Source organism: Monodelphis domestica, chromosome 3 (genome assembly GCF_027887165.1).
Source record: "Monodelphis domestica isolate mMonDom1 chromosome 3, mMonDom1.pri, whole genome shotgun sequence".
Taxonomy (NCBI): Eukaryota; Metazoa; Chordata; class Mammalia; order Didelphimorphia; family Didelphidae; genus Monodelphis; species Monodelphis domestica.
In genome coordinates this window covers 68,052,778-68,073,408 of record NC_077229.1, presented here as the reverse complement: position 1 = coordinate 68,073,408, position 20,631 = coordinate 68,052,778, and the positions used below count along the sequence as shown (strand labels likewise).

General features: G+C 37.0%; 1 protein-coding gene across 4 annotated transcripts in view; it reads left to right on the top strand.

Annotated features, from left to right (window-relative positions):
• Positions 1 to 1,698: 1,698 nt before the first annotated feature.
• Positions 1,699 to 20,631, top strand: part of LOC103102194 (mucin-16-like) — a 139,848-nt gene continuing 120,915 nt past the window's right edge. For 3 of the 4 annotated variants that reach the window (XM_056820584.1, XM_056820582.1, XM_056820581.1), the window contains exons 1-6: positions 1,700 to 2,178; positions 12,497 to 12,624; positions 12,746 to 12,813; positions 13,916 to 14,085; positions 14,774 to 14,812; positions 18,794 to 18,910. In XM_056820584.1, coding sequence (XP_056676562.1) covers positions 2,154 to 2,178; positions 12,497 to 12,624; positions 12,746 to 12,813; positions 13,916 to 14,085; positions 14,774 to 14,812; positions 18,794 to 18,910 — 547 coding nt within the window. In that variant the 5' untranslated portion in view covers positions 1,700 to 2,153. Of the gene's footprint in view, positions 2,179 to 12,496; positions 12,625 to 12,745; positions 12,814 to 13,915; positions 14,086 to 14,773; positions 14,813 to 18,793; positions 18,911 to 20,631 lie in introns of all 4 variants that reach the window. The other variant, XM_056820583.1, reaches the window with a different exon arrangement.

Below are 20,631 nucleotides of genomic sequence, written 5' to 3'. Positions count from 1 at the left end.
GAAACCGTGTTCAGCATTTTTTTCAGAGATCACAGATGCTCCTGGAATCACTCAGAATGCATGTATTCCACAGCCCCACAGTGAGAAAGGGGCTCCACTTTTTGCCTAGCCTAAGCAAAGGAACCAACTAGTCCAGGACTGTCCCTTCACCCTTTGTTAGGAGTATGATGAACACTGCCATGATTGGAGCTCAGATAAGCCCAATTGGACCTTTTTCAATGGAACCCCCTGAGTCCACACTTCCTAAGAGGGGTACTCCCTCTGTTGCACGAGTGACTAAATTCAGAACCAGGGACAATGGACAGCTCACTGGTATTTCCTCCTTCTCCCCCACTACCCCAGGATGGGAGGCCAAATAGCTGGTAGTTTAGCTGTTTCACAGTTCAGCACACTCACATCTGGACAGTCTCCCTCAGAGGAGCTTGACTGGCTGTCTTCATGGCAAGTCCTGTGAAAGGGTCCAACACAGAGCTGGATGTTTACCCTGCTTTAATCTAAATCTCAGTTACTATACAAGAAATAGGATCATAGCAGAGTCTGTCTCAAACTTGACATTAACCAGTGAAATACCAGCTCTCTCCACCAGGACCAGCTCCCCAGCTTTTTCTGAAGGAAGAATGGGTGCTCTCTGGCCCTAAGGCTCAGAAGTCACAAGTCTCTCACAACTTCAGCCCTACTTGGCACATGACACTCTTTCCTCTCCAACTCCTGTAGCCTCTTCCAGTTATGCCCATGGCAAAAGAACATGAGATCTGCTGAAACTGCCACTAGTAACAAAAAGATAACTCTGTCTCTTAGCAGCAAAGTCAGACATAATCCTTTCTCCTATGAGCCCTGTCACTCGAGCTCCAAGCACTGAGTCAGAAAGCAGCACAAGTCACCCCTTGACCAATTCTTTTTCTGAAGACCCCAAGGTGTCCTTAACCACTGTTTATGCAGAAAAATCCCTAATAGTCATCTCTGTTAAATAGCATCCCTTGACAACCACAGCCCATGGTGGCCAACATAAAGAATCAGAGAAAATCTATCTTAATCCCCTTATCCACAGAGGCCACAGCCAGAACTTTTACTGTCAAGGTGACAAACAGTACCTATCCTCAGCAATTTCATTGCTCAGCTCAACACCTGAAGTGAATTCAGTCCTGCCTCCTAGTACAATTCCAGGGGATATCCCAAAGAGTTTAAGGCCACGACTCTGGAGATACAGGCCCTTTGTCCAGGTGGACTATGCTAAACACAGTGACCCCTGCCTATGCTGAATCAGGTTCAAATCCAGCTGCTGTGAACAAGGCTGGAACTATCTATAACTCAAATTCCATTAGTCACCAAAACTCACAGGGGAGGGACATAGAATCCCTATTCTTTTCTCATCCTGTACTTGAGTCCAGGGGAACTAGTTCAAGGTCAGCTTCCACTCTGATGCCAGGACTATGGGACAGCCAATATTCTATGGGTAACATAGGCACAGAGGCCAGCCATTAACTGTGCAATCTCATACCGTGGTATTTATGCAGCACAAACAAATGGGTGTATTGTGCACACTGTCACCCTCAATGGAAAGCAGTCTTTGAGGCCAAGGATAGTGTCATTTTCCTCTTTGCATCTATAGATTAAAGCACTGAATATTTGTGGATTTGTTTGATAAGGAGACACAAGGCTCAGGAAAACAGGCCAAGGAAACAGAGGTTGGACCTCAGATATGTGTCCCATGAAGTGATCTCTCTTTGAACCTGACACCTACCTTTCTAAGCTCTTAGACTTGGATTTAATCATCTAGGAGGTCTCTTGCAGCTCTAATAATAATAACTAACATCTATATAATGCTTACTTTGAATCAGTCTCTCTGCCAAGTGCTTTACAAACATCTCATTCCATCCTCGCAACAACCTTTGGAGAGGTAGGTGCTCTTATAACCCCCGTTTTTATGATGAAGAACCTGAGGCAGTCAGGGTCAAGTGACTTGCCCAGAGTACCAGAACTAAAATGTCTGAGGCTAATTTTGAACTCAGGTCTTTCTGACTCTAAGTCCAGTTCTCTGTCCACTGTACTACCTAACTATTGGATCATAGGTAGATTTATTTTCTTCTGTTCTCTCCTAACCATAGTCTCTCCACTCATGGCTGTTTTCTCTCCCTACAGGTTATAAACATCAAATGAGCTTCCCTTGCTTCAGAAACAGTGAGTATTCTTATCCTGGCACTAAACAGAGGATACAATTTGTACATCCTGATCTTGTTCCAATAGCATCTTAGGAAAGAGAAGCTGGGATAGGAGGGCCAAAGAGAGAGAAAGACACCAGAAAATCCTGGTTCCTTTCTCATATTTCAATCCCCACATGTCAGCCTGTGACCATGTGAAACAGAGATAGTTTCCCTTGTATTTTATAGCCTCTCCCTATAATCATACCATGCTTACCTGGTCCATAGTTTTCATTCATGATCTTTCTTCCTCAGTGCCTCAGAGAAAAACCATCACTTTAACATTCTATCTGACTTCATCCTCAGTTCCTCTCACTGTAGGAAGCAGCCATTTGCACTTTTGATGACTGCTGGTAAATTTTGCTACATTTAATTATGAAGTTGAAAGCTAGCTACTGGTCCTAGACTCATAACATCACAGACTTAGATCTTGAAGTGAACTTCCAGGCTATCTAGTTCAATCTACTCCTCATGATAAAATTAAATAATAAATTTCCAATGGAAAAACTGTCTTTTCTACCTCCTCTTAAACTATTACTGTAACAAATACCTATAATCTAATAAAACAAAGAATTTCATTAGCTGTTTCCAAAATATATATCCTATTCTGCCCCCTGAATCCAACACCAATCTGTTCAAACATATGCTTCATCAATGATTCTCTGGTATTCTGATTAGTCATGGTAGTGATCAGAATTCTTAAATCTTTTCAAGTTATTTATTTTTATAATGTTGTTATTGTACACATTGTACTTTTGGTGCTGCTCACAAGTCTCCCCAGGTTTTTCTGAAAATATCTCAAAATTTATTTTTAAGAAAGCCATGCTTTTCTGTCTGAAAACTGGTACTAACTATCCATTCCAAGGCAGAAAGAATGTTACAAGCTAGGCAACTGGGGTTAAGTGACTTACCCTGAGTCACACAGCGAAGAAGAATTTCAGGCCAAATTTGAACCCAGGACCTCATAACTCTAGAGGTGGCTCTCAATCCATGGAGTTCTTTGCTCCTCTTCCATAATTTCTTATAGAAAAATAAGATTTCATCACACTCATGAACATGAGAACTTGTTCAGTCATTCCACAGCTGATGAGAATATCTCCTCAACTTCCATTCTTTAGTACTCCCTCATGCCATTCTTTGCCACATTAAAAATGTTTGGAATTTTTTCCATAGGATATCTGGTTCTTTTTCTTTAAACTCTTTGGGCTGTAAACCTAGTAATGATAATTTTTCAGTCAAAGGCTATATGCATATTTTCATGGGATATTTCTAGTTTACTTTCTTAAAATTTGAGTCCAATGTGCAGCACTGCTCTACCAAAAGTATATTTGTAGACCATTTTCTCCATTACCCATATTGGTCTTTTTCCTTTTTTCTAGCTTTTCTAATCTTATCGACTTATGTGAAACATCAAAATAATTTTAATTTTCATTTCTATAATTATCAATGATTTGGGCAATTTCTTCACATAGATATTGTTTACTTGAGTTTCTTCATTGAGACCTCCCTATTCATAAACTTTGACTATTATTGGAGAATCATTTTGATTTTTTCAACATTAAATTTTTCTGTTATATGTAACAACAGTTTCCAAAATTTTTAAGGATCATTGAGTCACAAATTCCCCCACCCACTCACCCATTTTGAAATGGTAAGCAAATATTATGTAGATCTAACATATGTAAACATATAAAAGTTTCCCATATTAGACCTTTTGTGAAATGAAACTGAAATAAAAGAGGTTAGAAGGTGAAAACAATCTTGCTTTCTTCTGGATTTAGAATTCCTCAGTTCTTTTTCCCTGGAAGCAGATGGCATTTAAAAAAATCACTAGTTCTGAGGGATAGTTTTGGATCATTATATTGCTGAGAAATAACTGTTATTCACAGTTCTGTTCATTGTACTGCATTCCTGTCCCTGTGTTCAATGTCCTCCTGGTTCTGTTTATTACACTGTGCTTTAATTCCTGTAGATCTTTCCAGGTTTTTCTGAGTTCCTCCTTTTCATTTCTTATATCACATAGTATTCCATAACAATCATATATTATAACTTTGTCATTCCCCAATTGATGGATATCCTTTCACTTGCCAATTATATACCCCCCCACATCCCCTCAAAGAGCTGCTTTAAATATTTTTGCACATATAATCCCTTTTAATCTCTTTGGTAAACAAACCTAATAATGGTATTACTTGCTCAAAGAGTATGTACTGTTAGGCCTTTGCCTTTGGGCATAAGTCCAAATTGTTCTCCAGAATGGATAAATAACTTCACAAATTCCACAAAAGGGCATTTGTGTCTCAACTTTTCCATTTGCCCTCCAAGTTTTACATTTTCCTTTTCTTCCATAATAGCCAATATCTTTTTTTTTTCATTGTAAATTATTTATTTAGTCAATTTAGAACATTATTCATTGGTTACAAGAATCATATTCTTTCCCTGCTTTCCCTCCCCCCAACCTTCCTGTAGCTGACATGCAATTCCACTGGGTATTTACACATGTCCTTGATAAAAACTTATTTCCATGTTGATAGTGTTTGCATTAGGATGTTCATTTAGAATCTTCATGCCCAATCATATCCCTTCGACCCATGTAATCAAGCAGTTGTTTTTCTTCTGTGTTTCTACACCCACAGTTTTTTTCCTCTGAATGTGGATAGTGTTCTTTCTCGTAGATCCCTCCATGTTGTTCAGGATCACTACTTTGCCACTAATGGAGAAATCCATTACATTTGATTGTAGCACAGTGTATGGGTCTCTGTGTACAATGTTCTCCTGGTTTTGCTCTTTTCACTCTACATCAATTCCTGGAGGGTCATTCCAGTTCCCATGGAATTCCTCCAGTTCATTATTCCTTTGAGCACAATAGTATTCCATCACCAACAGATACTACAATTTGTTCGGCCCTTCTCCCAAATGAAGTACATTCCCTCATTTTCCAAATTTTTAACACAATAAAGAGCCCACTATGAATATTCTTTTACAAGTTTTTTCTTTTTATCTCTTTGTGGTACACACCCCAGCAGTGATCAAAGGGCAGATAGTCTTTTAGCACCCCTTGGGCATAGTTCCAAATTGCCCACCAGAATGGTTGGATCAATGCACAACTCCACCAGCAATGCATTAATGTCCCAACTTTGCCACATCCCCTCCAGCATTCTGAATGGATTCCAATTACAAATTCCATTAAAAGGCATTAGTGTCTCAACTTTTCCATATCCCCTCCAAGTTTTGTCATTTTCCTTTTCTTACTCTGATCTCTGATGAGTTGTAGAGCGACAACTTATAGTTATTTTAATTTGCAATACTCTATATTATAGTGGTTTAGAGCATATTTAGCATGTCTAAAGAGAACATTAATTACTTTGAGGATTCCCTCTTCATCTCCTTTGACGATTTATCATTTTGGGAAATATTTGTATTCTTGTATATTCTACTCATTTCTCTATGTATTTGAGAAATGAGTCTCTTATTATAGAGATGTGTAAACTTATTTTTGCTTCATTATGATTAGTGAATATGACACTCTCCATCTTATTTACTCTTGTTAATGTTCTGGCCTCCACTTTCCCCAATTTGCCCTCTTTTTCTATCAGTTCTCTTAACCCCATTCTCTTACTCCCTTTAAAACTTCCTTCTTTAATGCAGGGTAAATAGATTTTTAATACACAAGTGATTGTAGATATTCTTTTCTCATTGAGCCAATGAAATGACACCTCACTCCCAATCTCTGCTCTGTTCCCCTCCACTGCAAAAATCTCTTTCTTGTCTCTTTTATGTGAAATAATTTAGCCCATTTTATTTTACTCTTCTTCCTCACAAGGCATTACTCTTGTCTCATATTTCTATTTTATTTTATATTATTTTGTAATATCCCATCATATTCAACCTATACCCTTGCTATCTGTCTATGTATGTTCCTTCTAAGTTCCCTAATAATGACAAGACACTTTAAAAGAATCATCTTCTCATGCATGGTTGTATGCAGTTTAATCTTATTGAAAGTCTTTTGATTTGTTTTTCCTGTTTAGCTTTTTACGCTTCTCTTGAATGTTGTATTTGAGAGTCAAGTTTCCCCATTTAGTTCTGATCTTCTTATCAAGAATTTTTGAAAGACATCTATTTCATGGAATATTGATTTCCCCCCTTTGAAGGATTATGCTCATTTTTACTTGTTAACTTATTCTTGGTTGATGTCCTAGCTCTTTTCCTTTTGGAATTTCATATTCCATCCATTCCATCCATTATGATCCTTTAATATGGAAGCTGGTAAAGTGTTTATTATCCTGATCATGGTTCTATGGTATTTGAATTGTTTCTTCTTGTTTGATGGTATTATTTTCTCTTTGATCTTGGATTTATGGAATGTGGCTATACTATTCTAGGGGATTTATCCTTTTGGACTCACTTTCAGGAGGTAATTGTTGAATTGTTTTGATTTCTCTTTTGCCCTCTGATTCCACAATATTGAAGTAGTTTTCTTTGATAATTTCTTTAAAGATAATGCCTAATCTCTTTTTTTAAACATGATTTTCACATAGCACCATAATCCTTAAATTATCTCTTCTAGATTTATTTCCCAGATCACTAGTTTTTCAAATGAAGGAAACATTTCAGAATATGCTTTTTTTTTCATTTTTTAAAATTTTCTTTGATTATTTCTTGATATCTCATGGAGTCATTATCTTCCACTTTCTGAGTTCTCATTTTTAATGTCTGATTTTTTTCCATTTTTATTTTTTAATTAATTAATTAAGAATATTTTCCCACTGTTGCATGATTCATGTTCTTCCCCTCCCCTCCTATCTCCCCCCTCACAGAGCTGAAGAACAATTACAGCATTATACATTTATTGTTGTTCAAAACCTATTTCCCAATTACTAATCAAGTGATTTTTTAAAGTCAAAATCAGGACTTCTGGGTTGAGATGGCTGCTGGGTCTAAACAGGACCTTTACTCTCTAAACCACCAACCAATATAGAATACCTCAAAAGGACAAAAAAAAAAGATCCAGATGAAAGAAGGGACGCCACAGTAGAACTCAGCATTGAAATGCTAGAGTCACAGCCAGTGAGCCATAATCAGAGACAACTCTAGCACCTTGGGAGCTAAATAAGGACAGCCAGGGACTTCTAACCCCAGAGAGCAGCTAGACATTTAGGACTCTAGAAGACTTAAGTTTGTGAACCATGGGTTCAGAGATAGAGCAGGGAGATATCATCTCTAATGAAGAAGTAATTAAGGAAATCATTAAAAACTATTTTGCTTAGTTATGGGGCAATATAAATATGGAAATCTAGGTGATATGCATGAATATTACAAAAAATATAAATTGCCTAAATTAACAGAAGAAAGCATAGAATACTAAAATAATCCCATATCAGAAAAATAAATTGAACAATTAATCAAAGAACTTCCTGAGAAAAAATCCACAGGACCAGAAGGATTCACAAATGAATTCTATCAAACATTCAAAGAACAAACAATTCAAAGAACAAAGAACAAAATCCCAACACTATTGAAAATATTTAACATAATAAGCAAAAAAAGGAGTTCTACCAAATTCCTTTTATGACACAAATATGGTACTGATTCCAAAGCCAGGTAAATCAAAAACAGAGAAAGAAATCAGACCAGTTACCCTAATGAACATAGATGCAAAAATCTTGAATAGAATATTAGGAAAAAGAATCCAGCAAGTCATCATGAGGGTTATTCATTATGGTCAGGTGGGATTTATACCAGGAATGCAAGGATGTTTCAGTATTAGGAAAACCATTCATATAATTGACCATATCAACAAGCAAACCAATAAAAGTAACATGATTATCTCAATAGATACAGAAAAAGCTTTTGACAAAAATACAACAGTTATTCCTATTGAAAACACTAGAAAGTATAGGAATAGAATAACTTTTTCTAAAAATAAGAAACTATATAAATCCAAAACCATCAGCAAGCATCATCTGCAATGAGGATAAATTAGAATCATTCCCAATAATAAAAATAGTGAAACAAGGATGTGCCCATTATAACCTCTTTAACGTTGTTCTAGAAACACTAGCTATAGAAATTAAAGAAGAAAAAGAAATTTATTAAAATAGGCAGTGGGGAGAACAAGCTATTACTCTTGGAAGATGATATGATGATCTATTTAAGGAATCCTAGAGAATCCACTAAAAATCTGGTGGAAATAATCACCAACTTTAGAAAAGTCACCTACATAAAGCATCAGCATTTCTATATATTTCCAACACACCCAGGCAGCAGATGTTAGAAAGAGAAATTCCATTTAAAATCACCTTAGACAATATAAAATACTTAGGAATCTATTTGCAAAGACAAAGAGAGGAATTATACAAGCACAACTACAAAATAATTTCCACCAAACTAAAAGTAGATCTAAACAATTGGAAAAATATTAATTGCTTATGGGTAGGATTAGCTAACTTAGTAAAAATGATCATCTTACCCAGGTTAATTTACTTATTTAGTGCCATACCTATCAAACTACCAAGAAACCTTTTTACTGAATTAGAAAAAAAAAAAAACTATGACAAAGTTCATTTGGAAGAACAAGATCAAGAATATCAAGGGAATAATGAAAAAAATGTGAAGGAAAGTTGCCTAGCAGTACCAGAACTTAAACTATACTATAAAGCAATGGTCATCAAAACAATATAGTACTGACTAACAGAGAGGAGAAGAGGATCAGTGGAATAGGCTTGGGGTAAGTGACCTCGGGAAAACAGTCTACGATAAATCCAAAGATCCCAGCTTTTGGAACAAAAATGCACTACTTGACAAAAACTGCTGGGAAAATAGGAAAACAGTTTTGGAGAGATTAGGTTTAAATCAGTATCTCAAACCCCACACCAAGATAAAAACAGAATGAGTGAATGACTTGAATATAAAGAAGGAAACCATGAATAAATTAGATGAACACAGTAAATAGTATTTTGCCAGTCTTTGAGAAAGGAAATAATTTAAACAAAGCAAAAATCACAAAATGTAAAATAATACCTTTGATTACACTAAATTCAAAAGGGTTTGTTCAATCAACTCAATGCAACCAAAATTAGATGGGAAGCAAAAATTGGGAAAAAATTTTATAAGAAACCACTGACAAAGGTCTAATTACTCAAATATATAAAGAGCTAAATCAATTGTACAGAAAATCAAGCCATTTCCCAATTGATAAATGGGCAAGGGATATGAATAGACAATTTTCAGATAAAGAAATCAATACTATTAATAAGCACATGAACAAATGTTCTAAATCTCTTATAATGGGAGAAATGGAAATCATAACAACTCTTTTATTTACCACTTCACACCTAGCAGATTAGCTAACATGACAGCAAAGGACAATAACAAATGTTGGAGGGGATATGGCAAAATTGGGACATTAATACATTGCTGGTAGAGTTGTGAATTAATCCAACCATTCTAGATGGCAATTTGGAACTATGCCCAAAGGGGTTTTTAAAGACTGTCTTCCCTTTGATCCAGCCATATCACTGTTGCATTTATAATACCCCAAAGCCATCAAAGGGTAAAAGACTTGTACAAAAATATTTATAGCTGTGCTCTTTGTGGTGGCAAAAAACTGGAAAATGAAAGGTGTGCCCTTCAAATGGTGAATGGTTTAACAAATTGTGGTATCTGTTGTTGATGGAATACTATTGTGCTATAAAGAATTATGAACTGGAAGGATTCCATGTGAACTGAACAAACTCCAGGAACTGATGCTGAGTGAAAGGAACAGAACCAAGAGAACATTGTACACAGAGACTGATACACTGTGGTATAATTGAATGCAATGGACTTCTCTATTAGAAGTAATGCAATGATCCAAGACAATTCTGAGGAACTTTTCAGAAACATAGGTATCCACATTCAGAGGAGGAACTGTGGAAATAGAAACACAGAAAAAACCCAAAACATCTGCTTGATCACATGGGTTGTTGGGGATATTACTGGGGATGTAGACTCCTAACAATCACTGTAGTGCAATTATAATTCAGAAATAGGTCTTCATCAATATATCTTTCCTTGATACATGTGACTAAGAATCACTTCGCAGTCATTATCTTTCCTTGATAAATCAATTATACAAGTAAAACTCAGTGGAATTGTGTGTTGGCTATGGCAGAGGAGGAGGGAAGGGAAAGAACACGAACCATGTAACCATGAGAAAATCTTCTAAATTAATTAATTAAATGAATTTTTTTTTCATTTCAATGTAAAAAATTTAAAGTCCAAAAGTCAAAATCCCCAATCAATCATTTTGCCAATCAGACCATATGTTCAATCATAAATTTTTCTTAAGCATTTCTGCAATCACCCCTCTTTCTCTGGATGTAGGTAGCATTCTCTTATAAGTCCCTATAGATTGTCCTAGAACCTTGCATTGCTACTAGTAGAGAAGTCTATTACATTTGATTATGACACAATCACAATGAATCAGTCTCTGTGTACCATGTTCTCTTGCTCCTGCTCATTTCTCTCTGCATCTTTCTGAAGATGTCTTTCTGATTCACATGGAATTCCTTCAGTTCAACAATCCTTTCAACACAATACTATTCCATCACCATCAGATACCACAATTTGTTCAGCAATTTTCCCATTGATGGACAACAGAAGATGATTTTCTTGAGTGAGGTTTTGTGGTTCATATTCCCTTTGGCCAAATGTACTCTCTAAAGCTGTTTTCCTCTGCAAATTTTTATACCTCATTTTTCCCCTAGTGCTAATTTTCCCTTTCGAGAAATTCTTCTTCAGTGTATTTTTTGTGTGTCTTGTTGCATATGGCCAATTCTACTTTTTGAAAGAGTTCATCTCTTCATTGAATTTTTATAAAATGTCTTTTACCATTTCGTATATTCTGATTTGAAAGATGTTCATTTCTTCAATATTGTTTGTGCCTCCTTTATCAAGGTGTTGACTTTTTACATGAATCCCCTGTATCACTGTCACCACTTCTCCTGAATTTTCTACCTCTCCTATTTAATCATTAAAGCTCTTTTTGAGCTTCTTCCATTAATTTTTTTAGGCTTGAGAGCAATCCTTATTTTTATTTGAAAATTTGCATGCAATGGCATTGATTTTGTAGTCTTCTGCTGAGTTTGCATTTTGGTTTTCTCTGTCACCAAAATAGCTCTCTGTGTTGAATTTCTTTTTCTTCTTTTTACTCATTTGCAGCCCTTTCCTTTTCATTTAAAATTATCAGTTAAAGTTGAATCTGTACCTGTGGTGAGTGGAGTACTGCTCCAAGTTTAAGGTTCTTTGTACTGCTGCCCTCAGTGTTAACTCTGGGCATCAATCTGCTTTCAGCCCTTCAGATTTGTTATAATGAAAGCAAAAGTGTGTTTAATATCCTTCTGGTGGATATTCTGTTTTGTGAGTAACCCAAAGCACTCTTTCCTCCCTTGGAACTGTGACCAGGGAGCTGACTTTTGGTCAGCTTTCACAATCAATCACAATTACTTAGGAGATGGATAACAAAACATTTCTTAGCTAGATACATGATTAGAAGGTTAATTTGAGACAGACCAGATTTGGGGTTTCCTTCAATTTACATGTTCAATTTTTTTGTGTTACTTTAAATCACCTGGCAATATTACCTGGGTTCTATCTGCAGTGGCGTGTTTCTTGAAGGCTATTGATGTTCTTGGATTGCCTGGCTTGTAATAGAAGTGAATGTTACTCTGTGGAGAGGAAAAGGAAGGGGGGTAATGATCTTTAGGTTTTAATTCTGTGAATGTAAACTTTTAGGGTAATAATTTGGGAGGATTGTGTATGGGGATATATGTGTGTAATCCTATAAGTATTTGCTCTCATATTATTTCTCCTGCATTGGCAAGGAGACAATAATCTTAACAAGACCATTGGAAGTTGGAGAGAGAGAGAAGTCACTGAGAGGGATCAGTGGGGGCCTCATTTTCAGGGAGCTGCCTTGCCAGCCCCCATCTCCCAAACTGTGACTTTGTCAGACAGTGAGGTTTTGTCAGCTTCCCTCAGTCTTCTAACTCCAAGTCCACAATTTTGACACTGCTAGAAAAATTGTGTATGGCTGGAGGGATCCTCAGGATTTTCTTAGTGGGTTCATTCTGCTGAGTTTTCCTCTGAGGGAGGACTTGAACAGTGCCACCTGGAAAAATTATGATCATCATTGTAATGATCATCACAATAACTAGCTTTTATATAGAACTTGAAGGTTTACAAAGCATTTTCTCTCATTTGAATAACATTTGCAAGGCTCAGCCAATGGGATACCTACCTTTCCTTTTGTACAGTATCATGGAACTCTTACTACAAGACCTTCACACTCAGCTTCACTATTACCAACATGTTTTACACAACAAAGATGAATCAAAAGGACTCCAGAACATTCGAGGCTGCTGAGCATATCCTGCAAATCTTGGTGAGATTCTACTCCCATTCCCTGCTACCTCCTCTGTCCCATGCTACCTTCCTTAGCCCTGTGTATTTAGGCTTGCTCTAGCCAGGTACACAGAAGTTCCCCTCTCTCCTTTTGTTTCCAGCTCAAGGTATTGTTTGGAAGCAGCAGGCTTGCCTCTCAGTATTCTGGATGCAGTGCCCTTTCACTGAGGTGAGAATCCTTCAAGACATCATCAGCTCAGATATTAGGGACCAGCAATTAACATTTCACACAAAGGATGCCCAGGCTGTTTCTTCTTCTGCTTCTTAGTAGAAATTCCTTCTTTCCCAACCTGTAATGGATAAAATCTTCCAACCAAGAAGTTGTTAAAATATTTTAGACTCCTTATACTCTTTCTCAGGTAGAAAAATATCCTTTCCCCATTACTCTTTCCATAGATAAGTTTGCAACTGTTTTCACTTTATAACTCCACATGAAAAGAATAATAGAGGAGGCACCAAATGAGTGCTTAGAAAATGATTGATTAGAACATATCAACATTACCTTTCACTAGAATCTTATAGGCTCCAAGCTGGAAGGGACAGTAGAGGTAATCTGGCCCACTCTCTTCATTTACAGATGAAAAAATGAAGACCCAAGGAGATCCCAATAACTTTCCCCAGGTCAAAAATAGTCAGAATTTGAACACTTGATCTTTGATTTTAAATTCATTTTTCTTTCCACTACTCTAAAGAAACTACTGAAAATAATCAGACCCCACAGACACCTATAAACATACAAATAAGTGATGTTACAGAGTACTGCCAATTTCATTGTCCTTGATAAAGTGCTAAGTTTGGAATCAGAAAGAACAAGTTCAAATTTTCTCTCACTTACCAGATGTGTGATGCTATGCAAGTCACATAATCTGCCTTAGCCTCCATTTCTTTCCTCTATAAACTGAGAGGGCTATATTTGATGGTTTCCCATGTCCTTTTCAACTTTAAATCTACAATCATCTCTAAACCTTTATTCCAAGTCAGCCACTTCTCTCAAGAGTGTTCTCTGAATAACTAAATTTCAGAAACTAAACCAGTGGTGTCCAACTCAAAAGGAAATTTCTGAAGCCACTAAATTATACATCATCACGGTCCCTATTGCCTGCATTTTGGCTCAGAAAAACATATACATACATGCATACATACATACATATATAACTTTTTAAATTAATAAGCTAGCACATTAAAATCAGTTTGGAACTACCCTTAATATAGCTCATGTGACTCCTAGGAAGTACTGTTTGAAACCACTTGTCTGAACCATTAATTTCCAGGTCTCTGAGGAACAGGATAGCAACCGGAGTGGATATACTCTGCACTTTCAAGAAGTACTCCTCCAACCATGTCCTGGACAAAAAGGTGGTTTACTGGGAGCTGACTGAACAGCTCTGTACAAGAAAGCTAAAACACCTGGTTATAGACAATGATAGCCTCATTGTGAATGGTAAATAGCTTGACTTTTGGGATATATGCCTCTCTTTCTCTGGGTGGTTCCCTTTCCAGAAAACAACTCACCTGCCCCAAATTCTTCTTTCCTTTTGGGTCTCCTTTGTTTTCATGGTTTCTCTCTCGCTCCTGGGAGCCCTGGCCCTCAAAATGGTGACAAACTATGAAGACATGGGGAGGTCACTTCTCAAGATCAGAAGAGACTGGATTGTATTTAGATTCCTTCAACAAAGAAGTATGCCATGAGTCCCTTCTTCTTGAATGCTGAAGCACCATTTTCCTCCTATGGGTCCCAAACCAACTCCTCTCCATTACTCCTTTAACCTTTTTGTCCACAAAGAGATACCCTACTCAAACTCTCTTCCTCCCTCTCCCACCTCTATCTTTCCTTCCCTCTCTCTCCTTCTTTCTCTCCCCCCCCTCTCTCTCACCTTTCTATATTTCTTCTATCTTTTCTCCCTCTCTTTTCTCTTTCCTTTTTGGCCTTTCTTTTCTGTATCTCCCAAAATCTTGTCTTTATGTCTCTTCTGTCCTATTCTCTTTTTCCCCTCTGCTATTCTCTTCTCGTCTTCCCTCCTTTCATCTGCTGTTTCTTCCCTTGTTCCTTCCCTGCCCTCAGCTTCTCTCTAGCACTTGTTCCCTCTGAATTTTTCTTTTTTTCTTTTCTTTCCCTTCTCAAACTACAGGGTATCAACATAAGCTGCCAGGAATCAGATCGACAAAGAGTGAGTTTTAGATTTCTTTATTCTCTACTTTATTATCTATATTTATATCTCTTTAATGGGACACTACAATGAAAGATTTTTTCATCTTTTTGGAAGGGAGTAATGTAGGGCAGAGGATTAAAAGTGGTGTTAGGGATTCAGAATTAGATACACTATTAGATATGGCTAAAGTTTAGACTCCATTTACTCATTTGTCTATTTTCTTTTTGCAACTCAAAATATATAAATAGTTCAAAAGAGAAAATTATCCCATGGGCCTGGGAAAGCAGGCTGTCCCTATCTCTTTCTTGTTCAAGATTAAGAGTCAGACCTTGTGGTCTTTGTAATCTGATACATTCAGGGGATCTCCCAACATTCCAGAGAGACTTGTGGCTCTCCCTTATATTCTTCATTCACCAAAGTTGCCCAATAGTTTTCATTAGTAATGTTTTTAATCCTCTGCTCCTTCAATAACTACACTCTCTCTAACCATGTGTCTTGCTCAGTTGTCATGATCCTCTGGCATTATAGGTAGGAATAAACTAATGCTTAACTTATTCTTCCCTGGAAACGTTCGATTAAATCTAACATCCATAAAGACATGAAACAGGAATTGCAGAGGGCAGGAGAGACACATTCTCAGGTGTCAGATATGACAAAGAATGAAATGATACCTTCTTACAAGATCCATGTATTCTAACAAGGCTAACAACTACAGAGATGAATATATGTTGAATATAAACTAAGAATAAATACAATTAACAAGACAGGTAGGGAGGAAGAATGTAGGAAATCATGAAAGGTTTCATGTGGAAGGTGGTGCTGGAGCTGAATCTTGACCTTTAAAGGGGGGGGCCTCTGAGTTGGAGGGGAGGAAAGGGAGAGCATTTCAGGTATAGAAGACAGCTTGTGCAATGTCATAGCTATGGGAGGTGAAGTCTCCCATAGCCAACAAATGGAGAAGGACACATTAAAATTATACATTGTAAGAGGAGGAACAATATATAATTACCTTGAAGAGAGAGGGTGGGTTAAGGCTGTGATATAAAATGTAAATGCCTTATAGTAAAAATATAGAGAAAATCAGATCTTTGTGCATGCAACTAAAACAAGTATAAATAGAACAAAACAGAAATCTCTAAATAAAGTTCAAATTGGAAATCCTAAAAATCAAAGGAGAAACTGATAAAATTGAAAATAAGAGAGTTACTGAACTAATAAACTAGGATTTGGTTTTATGAAACAAACAAACAAAACACCTGTTCCATATAGCATAGAACATTGGTTAATTTGATTCAAAAGGTAAAGAAGAAAATCAAACTACCAGTATGAAAAGTTTATAAAACATGACTTCACCATACATGAAGAGGAAATTAAAGCAAATCAGTAGTAGCTATTTTACCCCCAAGTATATGAAAATAAAAGTATTCTAGTGGACTATCTAGTGGAAATGGATGAATATTTACAGAAATACAAATTTCCTAGGTTAGCAAATGATGAAATAGAATATTTAAATGATAGCATTTTGGAAAAAAAATAAATTGCTAAAGGTGTCAAAGAACTCCCCAAGGAACACCCCCCTCCCCAGCCAGATGATTGCTGCAAGGGAATTCTCTCAAAAATTTCAAGAGCAGTCACTCCCAATACTAAATAAACATTTTAAAGCAAAATAGGCAAAAGAAGGAGTATTTCCAAATGCTTTTTGTGACACTAATATGGTGCTGATCTAAACCAGGAAGAGCAAAACAGAAAATTATAGATCAATTTCCTGAATGAACCTTGTTGTAAAAATCTTAAATATAATATTAGCAAAGAAACTCCAGTAAGTACAGCAAAGATGATTCAGCATAGCCAGTTGTGATTAATATCAGGAATACAAAACTGGTTTAATATGAGGAAAACTTTCAGCATAATTGGCCAGATCAATAACAAAATGAACATAAAACACAGGACTTTCTCATTAGATGCTGGAAAAACCTTTGAGAAGATTCAACACCCATTCCTATTAAAAATAGGAGAAAGCATAAGAATGAATATTTCCTTAAAATGACAAGTAGTATCGATCTAAAACCTGATGGTTTAGTTCTGTTTGCAACTATCATGTGCAATGGGGATAAGTTAGAAGCCTTTCCAATGAGATTAGAGATGAAGCAATTATTATGAATTATCATAATAATTGTTTTATATTGTGCTAGATATGCTACCTTTTGCAATAAGGGAAGAAAAAAAGAAATTGAAGGAACTAAAAAGAAAACCACTTAAAAAATGTATTTTCAGTTCCAAAATTTCTACCTCCCTCACAGACTGAGTAGGCAAGAGATAAAATACGTATTATCCATATAAAGTCATGCAAAACATTTCACCATGAATCATGTTGTGGGGAAAAGAGCAACAAAAATGAAGAAAATTGAAAACATCTGCTTCAGTTTGCACTCAGAATTCATCAGTTCTCTCTCTAAAGTTGGATGACATTTAAGAAGAGCTTTAAAAGCAAAAGAGACTGGGGCAGCTAGCTGGCTCAGTGGAAGAGAGGAAGACCTAGAGAATAGGTAGTCCTGGGTTCAAACCTAACCTATACCTTAATATAGGAAGATTTAAAAAAATGGCCAAAAGTGAGTTGAGATAGCAAAGTGAGTGCAAGGATGAACAAAAAGATGTCACTGGAGAAAGGAGGTGTAAGGGAATAAGAAGAATATGAGAAAAATGTTGGAGCATGTTAAGAAGGGATTTGATTGCTAAATGGGATTTGTATTTTCTCCTTGAAGCAATTGGGACTTATTTCTTGAATATGACAATGACATGATTAGATATGGGTTTTAGGAAAATTACTTTGTCCATTGAATGGAGGAGAGAGTGGAATGGGATGGGACTTGGGACAGGGACCAGAAAACTCCTGCAGTAGTTGAGGCATTAGTGAGGAAGTATGAGAGACAGGGAATCTAGGAGAGATGTGATGAAAGCAAAATCTATAGATCTTGTCAACAGATTGGATATGGTGGTTTGGAGGGTGAGCAGTCAGGAATGGCCTAGCTGTCTACTCCTTGCCCTTCTGTCTTAGAGTTGCTAATAAAGCAGAAAGTAAGGGTTTTATTTTAAAAGAATGATGACCAGGCTTGTGAGCCTGGGAGATTTGGGAGGAGAGTGATACCCTGGATAGCCATTGGGAAGAGTCAGAAAGTTTTGAGAGGGAGGTAATGAGTTAAGTTTTGGACAAGTTGAGTTTAAGATTTCTTCAAGATGCCCCATTCAAAATTTCCAACAGGCAGTTGTCCCATAGGAGTTGTAAATCTGGAGGTCACCACAAAGATTAAGGATGGATGGCCTGATTTGAGACTCATCAGAAAAGAGATGATAAATAAATTTATGTGAGTTTATGAGCACTGAGTGAAACCCCATAGAAGAAGAGAAGAAAGGCCCAGTTCAAAACCTTATAGGGCACCTACACTAAGACGTAATTAAGTAAGAATCCAGTAAATGAGACTAAAACAGGATAATCAGAGAAGTCCTAGGACAACCAGGAGAGTTTTGTTATCAAAATTAGAGAATTCGGGTATCAAGGAGTGCAGAAAGCTTAAGAAGAATGAAGATTAAGAAGAAGGCCATTAAGAGATTTTTGCAATTTCATTTGAATGATGAGGTTGAAAACCAGACTGTAGTTAAAAAGAGAGTAGGAAGAAGGGAAGTAGAAGCACCTTTTATAGATAGCGTTCTCAAAAATTTCAGTCACAAATGGGAAGAGAGAAAGGAAATGATATTTATCAGGGACAGGTGGACAAAATGAAGGCTGTTTTTCATTTGGGGTTGAAGGAAAGCTGCCAGTAGATGAGGAGAGTTTGAAAACAAAATGAAACAATGGGAATACTAGAGATATTCCCTGCTGGGTGAAGGATGAAGGAGAGCATATATCAAATGGTATTTCCTTCAGAATATATGGGGACAACATATTGTCCTTTCTACGCCCACTCCTGTGGCTGAGATATATGTTCTCATTTATTCTTCTAGGAAGTGAGGTTGGTGTAGGAGCTGTCACCCATATCCCCGACCATGGAGCACCAGGAGACATCAAGACATCACTGACTAGTGGCCTCCTGATTCGTGAATCCATTGTATATTCTATAGGTAAGAAAATATATTTTCTTTCTATTATACTGGTATTTATCCTTGCTTTGGGCACTTGTTTTCAATTTTGAGATATGGAGTCATCTTCATAGTCTGAGAACAGGACAATCACTGATGGGGGAAATTTGTCATTAGGTTGTTGTAAGATTTGACAATTTCCTCTGTCGTATTACTTTCTGCCCTAAAATTTGCTGTGATAGCAGCCTTTGGATGAAGGACTCATGGGGGATTTTGCTATTTCTTTTATTTGTTTGGGTGTATACATATAATAGCCTATTCATTTTCTTTGATCATTTCTCAACTGGGGAATAGCTCTTTTAAAAATAATTTTGTTAATTTATAAAACATATAAATTCATAATATGCATTAAATATATTTATGATACATAAAATTTATACTTGTCCCCACCAATGTAAAACATGTTCTTTGTACATTATGTGAAAATTTTCCCCCATTCTACCTCTTTTCCCTCCCTCTTCTTCCAGTGCATCCCTCTTTATCATCCCTTCATTCTTTTTTGGAAATCATTCCAATATCATAGATTGATACACATGCTGATATACAGAAATGTAAACAGAGGAAATTTTTTTCTTTTTTAATGACTACTCTGGCTAGCTTGTGACTAGAGAGAGCTGCTAGAGGGAATCCTGAAAACTGCTTGGTGTAGTTAATGGAAGTAGGAATGAGAAATGCTGAGGGATGCTAGTACAGGGATGCTGCCACACAGGGGAACTGCTCTGGGGAATGCTCTGAGGTTAGCCTACTGATCCCTACTGATGGCTAATCGATCAGTATATCTTTCTAACCTCCTCCTCCCTTTCACTCCCTCCTTTCTCCAACCCACTCCTTCCTGCCTCCCTCACCTCCCAGTTCTTCTTGAAGCTTTTGGCTTCTTCCCTTCCCCTTGAGTAAACTATAAAGATACTCTTTTCTTTTCCTTTTCAAGTCAAGGGGTTTATTGGGATAACAGGATAGGAAACTGAGGTAAGAGGGATGAGGATTTCCCTAATCTATAATGAGGGAGAATTTGAGGGTTTGAGAGAGTAGTCCATTCACAAACTGTGACTCTAAGGCAGAGATATGGAGGACAACAGCTGTTTAAAATCTGTTTTCTGCCTCTTCACAAAATAAGCAAGGTCTCTCAGCTTAAGCCCAGAGACAAAACGAAGTCCAAAGTCTCTCAGTTTCTCCTGGCCAGCTCAACTCTCAAAGAGACAACCAACTCCAAAAGCCAAGTTTCTCCTTCTTCTCCTCTCTCTGTCACAGTTTCTCCTGGCCAGCTTAACTACCTGAGCCAGAGAGCCAAAATCAAAGCCAAGTTTCTCCTCCTTCTCTCTGTGGCCAGAAACTCCCAACTGCCACTCCTGGGAACATTCCATTTGGAACCTTCCTCTTGATTGACAGGCAGGTTAGGTCCCCACCTTGTTTCTTGCATCTTGGCTTACAAGTCCCCTCTATCTCCATGCCTCTACCTCAACCCCCCCGCTTCTATTAGCAAAAAATACAACTTGCATTTTTCAGTGATACTTACCTTAATAATTTCATCTATCTATCTTAACTCTTTCCTATCTGAAATATACTCTTACCACCCCCCTCCCCCAATAACAAAATCCTAAACTCATCTTAGCTGGTCTATCAATCTAAATGCTAAGCTAAGTGTGAGTTATAGGAAAATGGTTTGGTTAGGGGAATTACATGAACATAGTTTGACAATAACAAAG